Source organism: Papaver somniferum, chromosome 7 (assembly GCF_003573695.1).
Source record: "Papaver somniferum cultivar HN1 chromosome 7, ASM357369v1, whole genome shotgun sequence".
NCBI classification, from domain to species: domain Eukaryota; kingdom Viridiplantae; phylum Streptophyta; class Magnoliopsida; order Ranunculales; family Papaveraceae; genus Papaver; species Papaver somniferum.
Window position 1 is genome coordinate 216293648 of NC_039364.1, and position 16285 is coordinate 216309932.

The following is a 16285-nucleotide window of genomic DNA, read 5'->3' on the forward strand; positions in this document are numbered from 1 at the left end:
ATCCGGGGCTCGATGCCACTTATTTGTCCGCACACTGTAAAATATAACATGTCCCCGACTACGTGCGTACTGAAATCCAAACAAATATAAATCGCAACCATTAAGAACCTGACAATTAGCATATACGTGAGTGTATTCCTCGTATTCTTCTGGGACTGGAGGGAGTGGTAGCCACAGTCTGTAAACAGGGTCAAAGGCATGTATTAAGGAAAGTGATATATTAGGAAATGCCGTAATACTTTCCAAGACCGTAGTGGTCAGTCTATGAAAAGTATTGTTCATGTAAGTCACGGATTTGAGACCGATAAGGTAAGTAATATATTAGGAAAGAATTGTTCATGTAAGTCACGAATTTGAGACCCATAAGGAAAGTCTCAAATTCGTGACTTAGGAAGGTTTAAGATTAGGAAGGTTTGCTCTTCAAGTTTGAGTCATGTATAAATATCTAAAGTATTCTATGAATAAGATTAAGAAAGGGATTTACCAAAGTTTTAACATGGCATCACGAGCCAGTTGAAAACCCTAAAAAAAAAAAAAAAAAAAAGGAGAAAAGAAAATCGTTGAGAATGGGTGGTGATGGAGAATCAAGCAAAGAAAAGAATATAGAATATGATACGCAGAGGAAGAATCCAGTATATCACCTAGGATCAAGTGATGGTCCAGGTATTATTATCACACCGGTTGTTCTAAAAGGACATAACTATGATGAATGGGCTAGAGCCATAAGAAGATCATTAATAGCTAAGAGGAAGTTTGGTTTCATTGATGGAACAATTCAAGAACCTAAAGAAAGTGAACAGTTGGAAGATTGGGTTGCAATTCAGTCAATGCTTGTCTCTTGGATCAGCAACACATTGGAGCCATCACTCAGATCGAGTTTGGGAGACTATGATGATGCCAGCCTGTTGTGGAACCACTTGAAGAGACGGTTTTGTGTTGTAATTGGAACACGGACATGCCAGCTAAAGACATCTTTAAGTGAGTGTAAACAAAAGCAAACAGAAAGTGTGGCTGCTTATTTTGGAAGATTGAATAAGATATGGGATGAGATGATCACATATATGAAGGTACCAACGTGTAAGTGTGGCAAGTGCGAGTGTGATATTGCAACACAGGTTAGTACTTTGAGAGAAGAAGATTTACTACATTATTTCTTAATTGGACTAGACGCTGTCTATGGTTCCTTGCGTGAACAATTATTGGTAAGAGATCCACTGCCTTCAATAGATGTAGCATATCAAACAATGATAAACTCGGAACGTCTCAGAATAGGAGATGTAGCTGCCACACAGAAGTTCATGACAATGTGATGGCGTTCAAGGTACAATCTGATCAACGTACTCTCATAACACTTATGATCCTAATAAATATTGCAAGCATTGGCAGACAAGGACACTCGGATGAAGGTTGTTTTCAGCTTATTGGATACCCTGAATGGTGGGGAGATAAACCTAGAAGTGGAAGAGGATATGGTCGAGGTGGAAGAACCGGTGGTAGAGGTCGTGGTGGATTTGCGAATGGCAGAGAGGAGGTAGAGGACAAGGAACGGGCAATCAGGTTCGAGCACATAATCTAAATATATCAGAGACAAAGCAGTCAAATGGTACATATTCCTCAGACGGCTCAGATTTGATGGGAGTAACCGCAACACAACTCAGACAGGTGCTTGAGTTTTTGAATGCAAAGAAAAATACGTCCCAACTTCAAGGTAAGCAAACTAAACCGAATTGGATTATTGACACGGGAGCTACAAATCATGTCACGTGTAGAAGAGATGACATGATTGATGTGAAAGATATTGTGAAGTGTACTGTTGGACTCCCAGATGGAAAATATGCACAATCTGAGAAAATAGGGACTATTATTCTGCAGGGCGGTTTGAGACTTGATAATGTGCTTTATGTGCCTCAAATAACTTGTAACCTAATTTCAGTCACACAACTTATTGATGAATTATATGTACGGTACAATGTACTAACAGTTTATGTCTTATACAGGACCGGTTGACGAGGAAGGTGATTGGAATGGGTGAACGACAAGGTGGACTGTATATTTTCTGTGGTGTGCCTCAAGTTGAAGTTATGGCAGTCAGTGGAGAATCATACGAGCTGTGGCATCGACGAATGGGACATCCATCAGAAAAAGTATTGCAAAGGTTGCCGGGTGTGAGTAGATTGAAGAAGCATAATGAAGTTTGTGACATTTCCCAAGAGCGAAACAACATAGGAGTAGCTTTGCTAGTAGTCTAAGTAAATCCAGTTGTATTTTTGAGTTGATTCATATAGATTTATGGGGTCCTTATAGGGCTACATCGTCTTGTGGAGCACAGTATTTTTTAACAATAGTAGATGATTTTTCAAGAGGTGTGTGGATTCATTTGCTTCAAAATAAAACTGCAGTTGAACGAACGTTTCTTGATTTCATTGCTCTTGTGAAACGACAATTTGATAAAGATATCAAAATTGTTAGAAGTGATAATGGTACCGAGTTTAATTCATTGCGTGGATATTTTAAGACTAATGGGATAGTTTTTGAAACATCGTGTGTTGGCACTCCGCAACAAAATGGAAGAGTGGAGAGAAAGCATCAACATATATTGAATGTGGCAAGGGCTTTGAGATTTCAAGCCAACTTGCCAATACGGTTTTGGGGAGAATGCGCATTGACAGCTGCGTATTTGATTAATCGTACTCCTACACCTATTCTGAAAAATAAAACGCCATATGAAATATTGTTTGGAAAGCAACCTCCGTATAATCAGTTGAAGGTGTTTGGATGCCTGTGTTATGTGCATAATCAAAGTAATAAAGGGGATAAATTTGCAAGTAGAGGAAGGAGGTGTGTTTTTCTTGGTTATCCGTTTGGTAAAAAGGCATGGCAAGTATATGACTTGGATGAAAGAAAATTTCTAGTGTCAAGAGACGTCCAGTTTTGTGAGAATAGTTTCCCATATAAGAATGCAACATCTTTGTCGCAGCAGACAAAAGTTTCGACTCGCACCGAGACTGATCAGCCTGGTCATTCTATTGAGACCGAGGTGACTGGTGTATCAGCTGAGACTGATCAGTTGAGTCCAGCGTTTGACTGGAGTGATGATGACGATGTAACAGCGACAGAAGGAGAAAGTGGGGCAGTACCAGGCGTAACAACGACAGTAGGAGAAGCTGTAGGTATACCAGGCGTAACTGCGACAACAGGAGAAGGTGTAGCAGTTCAAGATGAAACTGCGACAGAAGAAGAAAGCGTAGCAGTTCAAGAGAGATCTGCTGAGCTTGTGAGTCCGGGCAATGACGTTGCAGTAGAAGGTGATATGGGTAAAGGAAAGCGTACGAAGATTCCGTCAAGTAGACTTAAGGGATTTGTGACGCACACCATTCGAGAAAATAGTCCATCTCATCTTCATTCATCACAATCATCCTCCTCAGGTACGCCGTATCCTTTGATATATTATGTTAGTTGTGATAAATTTTCTGCACCGTATAAGAAATTTCTTGCAGCTATAACTGCGGGTTATGCACCTCGCAACTTTAAAGAAGCAATGAAACATCCAGGATGGCGGAAAGCCATGGAAGAAGAAATACGAGCACTAGAAGAACAAGATACCTGGGTTTTGCAAGAATTGCCGGAGGGCAAGAGAGCACTAGGAAGTAAATGGATATATACAGAGAAGTATGATGAAAATGGGAATTTGGTTCGTTTAAAAGCAAGATTGGTGATCTTTGGAAATCATCAGGTGGAAGGCTTAGATTACAAAGAGACTTTGCACCTGTAGCAAAAATGACAACAGTGCGCACTTTTCTAGCTGTTGCAGCTGTTAAAAATTGGGAAGTACATCAGATGGATGTACACAATGCGTTTCTACATGGAGATTTGGAGGAAGAGGTGTATATGAAAATACCACCTGGATTTGCGAAAGGTAATCCTAATATGGTATGTAAATGAAGAAATCGTTGTATGGTTTGAAACAGGCTCCACGTTGTTGGTTTGCAAAACTATCAACAGCTTTGAAGAATTATGGTTTTCGGCAATCTTATTCAGACTATTCTCTTTCACTATGATCAAAGGAAAGATGCAACTTAATGTTTTGGTGTATGTGGATGATTTGATTGTTGCAGGAGATAATATAGTGGAGCTAATAAATTTAAAACATTTGGGACAGTGTTTCAAGATGAAAGATTTGGGAAAATTGAAATATTTTCTGGGCTTGGAGATAGCTCGCAGTAAGCAAGGCATTTATGTTTGTCAACGGAAATATGCATTGGACATTATTATGGAGACGGGGTTATTAGGAGCAAAACCAGCAGAGTTTCCAATGGAAACTAATCATCGTCTAGCTTTGGCAACAGGGCCGTTGCTGAGTGATGCAGAAAGGTATCGACGACTGATAGGAAGATTGATTTATCTGGCTGTGACTAGACCAGATCTAGCTTATTCTGTGCATATTTTGTCACAGTTTATGCAGCATCCAAGACAAGAACATTGGGAAGCTGCACTTCGGGTAGTTAGATATTTGAAAAAGAATCCTGGGCAAGGAATTTTGTTGCGCTCTGATAGTAGTCTAAGTTTAAAAGGCTGGTGTGATTCAGATTGGGCAAGCTGTCCTTTGACTAGACGATCGTTGACAGGATGGTTTGTGCTTCTTGGAGATTCACCAGTGTCTTGGAAGACCAAAAAGCAGTACACAGTTTCTCGGAGTTCAGCTGAAGCAGAATACAGATCTATGGCTGCAGCTACTTGTGAATTGAAGTGGTTGAAGCAATTACTAGGTGATTTGGGAGTTTGTCATACACAGGGAATGAGTCTTCTTTGTGATAGTCAGTCGGCATTGTATATTGCTCAGAATCCCGTTTTTCACGAAAGAACTAAACATATAGAAGTGGATTGTCATCTCATCAGGGATGCGATAGTACAGAAAATTATTTCTCCCTCTTATACGCCTACGGAGTTGTAATTGGCGGATATCTTCGCAAAATCATTAGGCCGAGTTCAGTTTCAAGGTCTTTTGTCCAAGATGGGCATTTGTGACCTGCATGCTCCGTCTTGAGGGGGGTATTAAGGAAAGTGATATATTAGGAAATGCCGTAATACTTTCCAAGACCGTAGTGGTCAGTCTATGGAAAGTATCGTTCATGTAAGTCACGGATTTGAGACCGATAAGGTAAGTAATATATTAGGAAAGAATTGTTCATGTAAGTCACGAATTTGAGACCCATAAGGAAAGTCTCAAATTCGTGACTTAGAAAGGTTTAAGGTTAGGAAGGTTTGCTCTTCAAGTTTGAGTCATGTATAAATATCTAAAGTATTCTATGAATAAGATTAAGAAAGGGATTTACCAAAGTTTTAACAGCATGAAATGTGGTAAACCCGTCTTTTCTATTCCTCTTTATCACGTAAATCCATTCTTCTGCAAACCCAAGATTCTCGCGCAAAGAGTAAAATAAGTTGTCTTCCGCCAACAATTTATTCCATGCTTTACAAACAATCCTCAGTTTCCTATGCTCCTTGCGTGGAACACGGATCAGGCAGGCCATTGCTAAGTCATAGGGTAGTCTAGGTATTAAAGTATTTGGTTGATGGAGGCGCGTACAACTACAAATACTCGAGTGATGTTGAACTAATTCTGTTATGCCTGATGGTTGGATGCAGAGCTTTCTTCCAAGCACTAATATAGATTCCTTTGGCTTGACAAGAATGATCTTCATACCAGACTCCAACTGCATTGTATATTTCGATTTTATTTTATTTTATTACCCTATAAGAAACAACACAAAAAATAAAATAAAAGAAAACTACAATACCAACTTAAAAATCTTCATAGCTAGGTCAACCTTTCAATAACGAACTTTAAATTCTCTGGAAATAAAATGTTGGAATGAGGTGTTATGTAGGTTACCAACTAGTTCAAGGTGCGAACTACTATGGCAGAAGTAAAAACCCAATATATATAAGAGCATCCACAGTGGGCGAGTATAACCAAAAATTTGGGATGAGATCGTAATACAGTGGGAAGGAGTAAAGATCAAATCCCAACCAAAGATCAAATTCCAGACCAAATATGGTCGCGACCAAATCCCAAATTATAATATAGTCGGGCGTAAATTTAAAGTACGCTTGTTGCTGGGCGTAAATTTAAAGTACGCTTGTTAACGGGCGTAAACCAAATTTACGTATGTTGGTGGGGCGGAATTTAAATTTACGTTTGTTGCGGGCGTAACATAAATTTACGCCTGATGAGACGGACAGCAGAATTCCGCGCGTTGCCAGGCGGACACCAAAATTCCGCCTCTCTGGGGCGGACACCAAAATTCCGTACAATGAGCTGTTGTTACTTTATCATTATTACCAGAGAAACCCACTGGTGAAGCATCATCTTCACCATCATCACTTCTACCGTTGAGTCATCTGACTAGTTATGTTACTGCTGCAACATGGAGCCAAAACGGTAGTAGTCCAGCTAGTAGTGGAGGGTCAGGCGGATCAGGTGGTGGTTCTGCTGCACTATCAACATCAACATCATCATCATCAACAGATCGGACGGTTGTGATTCCACAGCCAGTAAGACCAGTAGGATCATGTGTAACTGTGAAGTGTATAACTGAAACATTCGGTGATCAAGAGATAGGGTTAGGGTTTTTAGGAAGAACTGACGAAGAAAAAAAGATTAATCTAGAGAAAGACGCGTGTCCTGGATTCATATCTGACAGTTTGAATAGAGTGAGATGGACCAACGAAGCGTACAGAAAACTAGTGAATCAAGATGGGTTCGGTTATGGCGGAGAACAGAGACCGGAAATGGTGTGGTTGGTAACGAAAGATAACGAATCTTTACCGTCGAGATGTGAAGGGTTTGTTTGTAGGGTTAGATTACAGTATACGTGTAAGAAGGAGAGGCACTCGTTGATTGTACCTTGTGATGTTTGGAAAATGAACGACAGTGGTGGTGGTTTTGCATGGAGGTTAGATGTTAAAGCTGCTTTGAGCTTAGGTCGTTAATGATGCTTCACATCTGGTAATAATGATAAAGTAACACCAGCTGCTTCATCAGATGATGTTTCAGCAGATGTCCGTCCGTACAATTCATCACGCGGACACCAGATGTTCGCCCGTCTGATCTCACACGTGCTGTGTGACCGTGTTTAACTCGGGCGGAATTTTTTTTTACGTTTCTTCGAGCGGTCATTTGAAATTCGTCTGATCAACGGGCGGAATTTAAGATTTCGCCCCATACGAAACGTAATTTATATTTACGCTCGATAACAGACGTGATTTATATTTACGCCCGTTTGAAACGTAATTTATAATTCCGCGCAGAAATGAAACGTAACTAATACTTCCGCCCGTCTTCATGCGTAAAATTGTTTTACGCGCGACCAAATTTGGTCTTCTCCCCATAACGTCACAATACAGATTAAACTCATATTTAGTCTTTTTTTTTGGTCTTTGATCTTTGAGTTTAGTCGTACCATTGCAGTCGCTCTAAGGCGAACATTCTTAATTAACCAATTGGAGAAACTTAAATTATTACCGATTAGTTTAGTTTAGTTTAAGAGATCTAATATGAATCGGTGAAATTTTTTCATATTTAGGATCATATGTAGAAGCAAGTCAACTTACTTTCTGGGACTATATAACGAGTAATTAAACCAGAGAGAATGTGGGAGTGAGGCATCGGTGTATGTGTTGTGAAGCCGCGTAGATGATGTCACTTCTTTTCCCATGTCGACGAGAAACAAATAAGGTGTTGGAGGAAGCAAACAGATGCTTTACTTTTATATACTCGACTCTAGCCGGAATACATAAGTCTTCTCTTTTTTTGTTTTTCTTCTTCTTCTCTTTTTTGGTACCAGTCCGGTCCGTCTAAATTATGGCCGCTAAATGTTCATCCGTGTTTGATCCATCATCCGCGGGTTTAATACCCGTGGATTGCCGGGTAGATGGGTTGGATGCAAATGCATCTACAGACTTGTATGAAAAAGTTTTTGTTAAGTAAAAATATTATTCATATAGTGATTCATAATATCCTAAATCATCATTTAATAAATATCAACACATGTTTAATTCAATCCTCTATGTCTCTCTACTAAAAGTAGTGACGGTAGCAAGGAGTGGCTTACCTAGGCTGTAGTCCACTCCAAAATCAGGAAAAGCTTCTTTACACCTTTGTAATTGTAGGAGAAAATATCAATAGTCCAGGTAGGAATTTAGTTTAGCCCATGACTAACTAAAAAAGAAAATGGAAAAGCCAATGAAGCGTAATCTCAATGAACGGCATGTAATAAGGGTAGAGTCTATACGGAACCTTTCCATGTAAATTAATTCCAGTATATACAAATCCCACCTTGAATGTGTATTTCCATTTTTCATAAAGCATTCCTGACGTATAAGCTTACTGATCAACATCAAAACATCTTAAAAGAAACTTGTATGAGATGCAATCAGCATATTACAACTAACTTTCACATTATTTTGGTCTAAAATATTATTTTTCATATAATTGATCATTTTTATGTTTATTTTTCATTTAATTGATCATTCTTATAACTATTGATAAAACGAATATGAACCATTTTTCCCTGAATTCCTCCCCTCTTCCCTCTAACGGCTAGTTCTGGCCGGTTCTCTTCTGTCCTCTTCTCTCAACGTCTCTTGCAACGGCTAGTTTTTCACCGCCGACAACCTGATTCTCACCGGTTAATTCATCTCTATTCTGTCTAATGGTTTCTACTTTCGGTTTCAACACCCAATCATGAACACTACTCACAGGAACCACGACTGCAACTGCAATTACACAACTCAAATCACAGGAATCACTCAAAACACACAAATTACAAGACTCTCTTATCTCACTCAAATCACAAAACTCACCCGCGTCACTCAAATTACATTCTCAGAAAGTAATACTCAAATCAATAAAACCTGACCTGGATTACCATGTTCTGCTAATGGAAACATCACCACAATATACTCTTCAATTAAAAATTTCCCTCCCTCTGGGATAATCTTTCTATCTGAGTACTTTTCTCACACTAAACTATCTCCAAGTCATGTTGTTGATCTGAGGAAGTTTTACTTCATTTTAAGCTACCTCAAAATACCAATTATAAGCTTCAAGCTAGGCATCTCAATCACAAGTTCAGGCTCAATATTGGACTACTTCTTTCAAAATCAATTGCTGAGGTATCTAGCCTTCTATGAACCTTTGAGCATCTGCTGGAAACCTGCTAGCTTGAATTCTGGTATGTTTCTTGTCTCTAATTTGGCTGTTGTGCCTGAAGGTAAGAATTTAACTCTAATCTCCTTTAGGCCTTTAAGCATATATCTCTCACACCCTAGTCATTTGTTTTTCATTTCACTCATTTTCTTATGCTTACTTACCACAAGGTATGCTAGTCCTGCTCTTACTTCTAGCCATGATTATAATCTGAACCCTGTTATCTCTCAGGTCTTGCAGTTATGGGGAAACTACACTGATTATTTTAATTATACTCCTATAGATGATCTGCACTGCACTTTGGTTTCAAGCATTAAAAGTATTAACATGCAATTTGTTTTAACCACAATTACACAAATTCTAAGACCCATTCTTCCATTGGTTCACATACTTAAAGCTTGGTCTCAAATAAAAAATGAAACTTTCTGTCTATTGGTTATTGCTAATTTCACTATGTACATCATTTTGGAAACTACCTGGCTAGATCTCCTTTTCTCCTCCAGTTGCACTGGCAACATCCTTTATAGCTCGAGCCATTACATTTCTGTACACCTGTGCTACAACGATTGCATCATCTCCTGGTGGCAATGTATCTTCAGCTGGCAATTCAGGAAGTTGAGGTTCTTCTCCACGTATTGCACTGGCTTTTGCAGATCTGTATATTTGTCCCACAATTCTAGAATCAACACCAGGGATCAAAGGCTCGTTTCTAGGAACTTCAAGTGGATATGTAACTTCTCCAATTCCAGTCTGGGATACTTCGACTACATCCTGAGCCATCTGCCTAAGCGTGGGTGCAAGCATGAACAAATTTGGGAAAAATATCTTGCCAGGAGTAGGAGGACGAGTAGCATTAATTCGAATTTGATCCTTGGCTTCGTCAGGAAGTGGGGAAGCAAAGAATCCATGTTGAGTTCCACCACATACGATCCTCTCATCATCCACCGATACAATCCCCTCCCTTACCACTCGTCGGCCCTTTGTGGGATGAACAGCAAACAGAACCCATCCATCTTTAACACCCACAAGCTCCCCATTCTCAATTCGGCCTTGCTCAAGCCTCTGTGGTGGTCTCCCAATTCTGGTGGATGCATGCACAACCCTTTCTTCAGCGTAGCCTCTTCAACCTCCAGTGCATGCTCTATCACCCTCAAAACCTGCTCTTTCATGCATTGCACCAGAAAGAGAGTACAATTGACTCTCATTATATCCAGAAAAACCTTCACATACCCTTGCAGTAGCAACCTACAATTTTCAATTGCCAAAACTCAAAACATTCCCAAATTTATTACTTACTTTAAAATTCAAATCACTCTCAACACAAATTTGAATTACAGAAAAACTAACCTGTTCCAAGGATTCCCCGACTCGGGCCTTCTTTCGTGGTTCATCTTGCACACCTTCTTGGGAATTCTGACCTTCTTCCATACCTTGAAATTTTAAAGAAAGTTTTCTTCTGGGAATTTCTTTAGACATGGGGAATTTTCAGTGATAACTGTCTCTTCTCAAAGGAGAATGGCTGAGAAACTAAAAAGATTTACTCTCTCAGCGGTTATAATCGGGCAAAGAAGAGTAACAGTTGCACAATCTCAACCGTCAAAATCTTCTAGGGGTAACCAGACTCACATTATTAAAGATTGGTCTTGCAACTTGATGTGTATAATTATGCCTACTGGCATCTTTATTTGGCCTAGTACAAGCAATGAGCCATCATTGGTTCATGGGAAGCGGCAAACAACACTTGGCAAGAATTTTTTTTTCCCTGCATCGGGTCAGATCATGAGTGAAAGAATACGGAGCATACCCATCAAAACCGACCCGGCTACACCTCCCAGTCAATCAGGGTTGAATCACTTAGTCAATCTGACTCAGATAACTTCTACCGCCCAGATGCAAACACAGTCAGACTCCAAAAGGCCAACTAAGGTCTGGTGGATATCAACCTCTTTTCTTCTAGGATCTCATAAAATATAAAGTGCCTACAGGGGATCTGAACCCATGCCAACAACCCAAGGTAAAGTCTTTCTAGTTTGGATTGCTATGTACAGGTCCTGGATGACTATACTCCTAAAACTGCTGGAAAGAGTCAACAACTCTATCTCTATCCGCCACAACTGCAAGTACAAGGACCACTTCAAAATCAACTCATTCCTTGATGACAAAAACCAGAACCAACCCGTGCCAAACTTTCAAATTAAAGTTAGTCACATCACTTTCAGTCTCTCTGAAGGTTATGCAATTATCATCTACTACCCCCAATGGGAAGGACAAAGTAAGACTCTCAACATTTTAGATAACAATGTAACATCTTCTGGGTGCAGGTACTTGAGCCAGATTCCATTAGTCATCTACATCAACAACAACTATCACAAGTATAATTACAATGAGATGCCCTCATCCTTAGATCAGCACCTCCCAAAACCATATTTGACTAGCTTGAGGACAACCCACAACTACTTACAAAAACCCTGCATTACTGACACTGTCAAGAATCTTTTTCAAATTAAAGTTTGGTTTGATTCCCCTCAACATCTTTATTGGTCTTATTCCACCACAATACACATTGGTCAATATACTTACTGGTTGCTCTCTGTTTACTACCCCCTCTTCCACCCACAAATGGGTTCTTCCTCAAAATTCCCCAACCCATCCATTGAAAACCTTGTTGCTCAGATGAATAAAACTCTCAAAATGCCTGAAGCGGACTTATATCCCAAGGTTTTCTTAAATCCTGAAAACATCAGAACCAAGCAAGCTTTAGATTGGAAATTGTGTTTTATTGGAAAACTCTGCAGCAACATATGTTTTGAAACATCCAGATTCAGCAACTTCATCAACAACAAATGGGAATTCAATGGCAGAGTTGAACTGGATATATGGAACATGAGAAGGAACTACTTTATTCTCAGACTTACACATGAAGAAGATTATTCAACTCTCAGGAATGGAGGAACTAGAGGAGTATTTGATAAACTTATGGTTATAGTTTGTGTACCCTTGAGAGGTCCAGACTTAATTGATGAAGAACAATTCTCAAAGGTTATGATTTGGCTGCTCATCAAAAGAATTCCAACCCATATCATACCAGATATCAACAATATTCTGCAACCTGTTGGAGATTATCAAACTGCCAAGAAACCTTATGGTAGGGACAGTTTTGAGAAAACTTAGAAGTCAAGATCACCATTGATGTTACTAAGCCATTAAAGTTTGGTATTGAAGCCTTTGAAACACCAACTATCTCTCATTGGCTTGAATTTGCTTATGCTCTCAATGGTATCAAATTCTGTAAAGTTTGTAGAATTCTAGATCATCCATCCCCACCTTGCCCCATCCCACCTACTCCCTCAAAATCCCGCTACTCTAACTACAAAAGCCTGCCAACACCTCAACCACTACCACCACCCCAAACTTCTTATCAAAAATCTGTTCAAGAAGGAGGAAATGTCATTCACAGAGTTTACAGTGATGCTGATGCAACCCAAGTCTTTGAAATCAAAATGAGAAATGCAAGACAGAAAGAACTTGAAAAGACAATAGCAAAAATTGCTCCTTCATCCTCTAAACACCTCACTTTTGGAGCTTCCTCCAGAGCTGATTCCACCTCTCCACACCCAGATGTCATTGCTAACCAAATAAGGAACAGGAAACTTGATCTATCTAAGAAAATCTTCACCAACTACAAGAACCATCAAGCTAAATTAAAGATCAAGGAAGCAGCTAGATCCAAACACCCCATCCCATCAAACACCAATGTCAATCATGCTCTAAACACTACTGGTATCTTCCCAGCCATCCCCACTCAAATTTTACCAACCCTTTCTCAAATCAAAGAAAGGATAGATGCTGAATCTGAACAGTTCAAAAAGAAGGCTTGGAGGGATAGAAAAACACTTCATGTCTTTACTGAAGCAAACTCACCTTCTGATCCTGCTTCTCCTAAGGAATCTGACAAGCAAAAAGCCATGCCAAAGAGGAAACAATCAACACATGCTACAATACCTATGAAAACTAGTAAACCTGATAACATCAAAAGATTCAAGGACTATTTTGATAATTATGCTGAACCTCTGGACTCAAGCATTCCCCAAATGACTAATGGTGCATCTGGCTCATCAACATCAGCCTCTGAGGTACATCTCTTTATTCTTTATCTTAGTCTAAATCACTTGCACCATTACCATGTTCACCTATACTGTTGCATTATATTCTACTATGATCCTATAGCTAGGAGACCAACCTCAAAATATCCCCATGTATCATATTTTTGGCAATTTTTTATATCAATAGCCTGGAACTTTCAAGGGCTAGGGAAAAGAAATACCAAGAAATACTTAAATGATATGTTGACCAAATTCAATCCTGACATCTGTTTCATCTCTGAAACAAAGCAGAAACATGGAAAACTTTTAAATTCCATGCAACAGCTTAATATTCAGAATTATTGGCATGTCAATCCTTGAGGGGCTAGTGGTACTGCTGGAGGACTAGTAATGATATGGAAGAACAATCTTGATGTTGAAATTATGGACTATTCCATTCACCATATCAATGCTACAATCAAGCCTACTAGTGGCTCTTTTTGGCTTTTTACTGGTTTTTATGGCATCCCATATGATACTCCAAGTAAACTTCACTCTTGGAAAGCCTTGGAGACAACAACTACCAATCACTCACTCCCTTGGTTGGTTATTGGATATTTCAATTTCATCTTGCATGATAATGAAAAATACAGTACTCAACCATTGGACAATATAGAAGCTAATATTTTTAGTAACAAAATTGTGGACTTGGATCTAATTGACTTAGGCAGTACAGGCTGCCCTTTCACTTGGTCTAATAAGAGAAGTGGTCCTGCTCTCACTGAGCAGAGATTGGATAGAGGACTTGCCACTGAATCCTGGCTTCTCTTATATCCAAATTCCACTATCTCTAATCTTGTAGCAATTAGATCTGATCACCACCCCATTCTTCTTAACACTAATCCTCATTGGTGTACTGGTAAAATTCCTTTCAAGTTCTTTGGTCCCTGGTTGGACCATAAGGACTGTAAGGATATTAATCTTGAATGCTGGCAGAGAAATCTGTCTGGTTCTAGTGCTTTCGTCATTGCTAGAAAGCTCAAAGACATTAAGTTGAAACTTAAAGTTCGGAACAAAGAAGTTTATGGCAACATAAAGTCAAATATTGAAGAAAGTAAGCAACATCTACATTAATTACAAGAAAACTACTTCAAACACAACAGAGGTGAAGTTATAAAAACTGCAAATCAAGTTCTCAGAGAATGGCAAGACATTGAGGAAAAATTCTGGAAGACCAAAAGCAGAGATCAATTCATCAAACTGGGGGATAAGAATACAAGTTATTTCCATAGAATTACAAAATGCATAATAAGAAGAAACAAGATAGATTCTATACAAGACAGTACTGGAAATTGGATTGAGGATTACCAAGAAATAAAACAATGTTTCACCAACCATTTTTCTAAGATGGCTACTGCTGAATCTCCTGACATGAACCCTGAAATCATTAACCTCATCCCTACAATTGTCACCAATGTTGATAACAACATTCTCAACAGAATTCCTGAAATCATGAGGTCAAGCTATTCTTTTTAGCATGGCCAAAGATAAAGCTCCAGGTCCAGATGGTTTTCCACCAAACTTCCAAGCCAACTGGGATATTGTAGGAGAAGACTTAGTTAAAATGGTACAACATTTCTTCAAGTCTGGGCATCTCTCAAAGAAATGAATTCCACTTTTATATCCCTGATACCAAAAATTGAAAACCCAACTTGCCCCAGCCACTTCAGACCCATTAGTCTCTGCAACACCACCTACAAAATAATATCCAAACTTTAGCTCAAAGAATGAAACCTCTCCAACAAAATCATATCTCCCTACCAGTCTGCCTTCATACCTGGAAGACAAATTGCTGATAATATAGCTATTCCCATGAAATTATTCACTACATGAGAACCAGAAGAGGTCTCAAAGGCAAAAAGGAACATGGGGATCAAGATTGATATGGCTAAAGCATTTGATAGAGTGGATTGGAAATTCTTCATACCATTATGACAAAATTGGCTTTGATCTGAATGGTGTAACAAATTATGCAGTGCATCTCCACTACTTCTTCAGCTGTCCTGATAAATGGCTCCCCTGATAAATTCTTTAATCTCTAGAGGTCTCAGACAAGGGGATCCTCTATCCCCATACTTATTTCTTTTCTGCATGGAAGCTTGTCCAGAACTTTATCTCATGCTGAAGACTTGGGCATTATCTCTGGAGTAAAAATCTGCAAGAATGCTCCATCTATAAACCATCTTCTTTTTGCTGATGATTGTATGGTCTTCTGCAAAGCCAATCCTACTGAAGCCCAAAACCTCAAGGACATCCTCAACATCTTTGGAGATACTTCTGGTCAACTCATCAACTTAAGCAAATCTGGTATATTCTTCAGCAAGGACACTGACCCAGCTCTAATGCCTCATATCTGCAATCTGCTAGGAGTTCAAGCTTTACCTCTAAATGACAAGTACTTAGGCTCTCCACTATTTACTCACAGAAGAAAAATCCAATCTTTCAAACCAAGAGTGGATAAGATGAAGAGAAATCTGTCAAGTTGGAAGAATTCCCCTCTAAATCCAGCTGGAAGAGAAGTTATAATAAAATATGTCACTTCCACATCCAGCATTTATCAAATGAACTGCTTCAGAATACCAAAGAAAACCTGTCAAGATATGAGCAACTTACAAATAGATTTCTTTTGGGGGAAAAATTTGGAACACCCCACTGGATATTACCCAAAAGCTTGGACAACTATATGCAAATCAAAGGATCTTGGTGGATTAGGGTTCATGAATATGGAACTTTTCAATAATGCAATGATAACAAAAATAGGATGGAGGCTGGAACAGGATAAGGACTCTCTCTGGTACAAATTGATGAATGTCAAATACTTATTGGGGAGAAATGTTCTAAACATGAATACCAAAGCCAAAGATGGAGACTCCTGGATTTGGAAAGGGGTTCTAGAAGGAATTCAGAATATTCAACAACACTGTGTTTGGAG

General features: G+C 39.1%; 2 protein-coding genes across 2 annotated transcripts; both read left to right on the plus strand.

Moving 5' to 3' along the window:
• The first annotated feature begins 5113 nt into the window (after window positions 1–5113).
• LOC113295933 lies at window positions 5114–6993 on the plus strand. The gene is made up of 3 exons (XM_026544260.1): window positions 5114–5158; window positions 5301–5358; window positions 6347–6993. Exons 1-3 carry the CDS (start codon window positions 5114–5116, stop codon window positions 6991–6993), a joined length of 750 nt encoding a protein of 249 aa, XP_026400045.1.
• A 6711-nt stretch (window positions 6994–13704) lies between these two features.
• Window positions 13705–14427, plus strand: LOC113295934. The gene has a single exon (XM_026544261.1). It carries the CDS (start codon window positions 13705–13707, stop codon window positions 14425–14427), a length of 723 nt encoding a protein of 240 aa, XP_026400046.1.
• Window positions 14428–16285: the final 1858 nt, after the last annotated feature.

Coding starts and splice junctions, on each gene's coding strand:
- LOC113295933 (XM_026544260.1), top strand. CDS start 5,114: ATGGAAAGTATCGTTCATGTAAGTCACGGATTTGAGACCGATAAG. Junction 5,159..5,300: donor ACGGATTTGAGACCGATAAG/GTAAGTAATATA, acceptor AAATATCTAAAG/TATTCTATGAATAAGATTAA. Junction 5,359..6,346: donor TTTTAACAGCATGAAATGTG/GTAAACCCGTCT, acceptor CATTATTACCAG/AGAAACCCACTGGTGAAGCA.
- LOC113295934 (XM_026544261.1), top strand. CDS start 13,705: ATGATATGGAAGAACAATCTTGATGTTGAAATTATGGACTATTCCATT.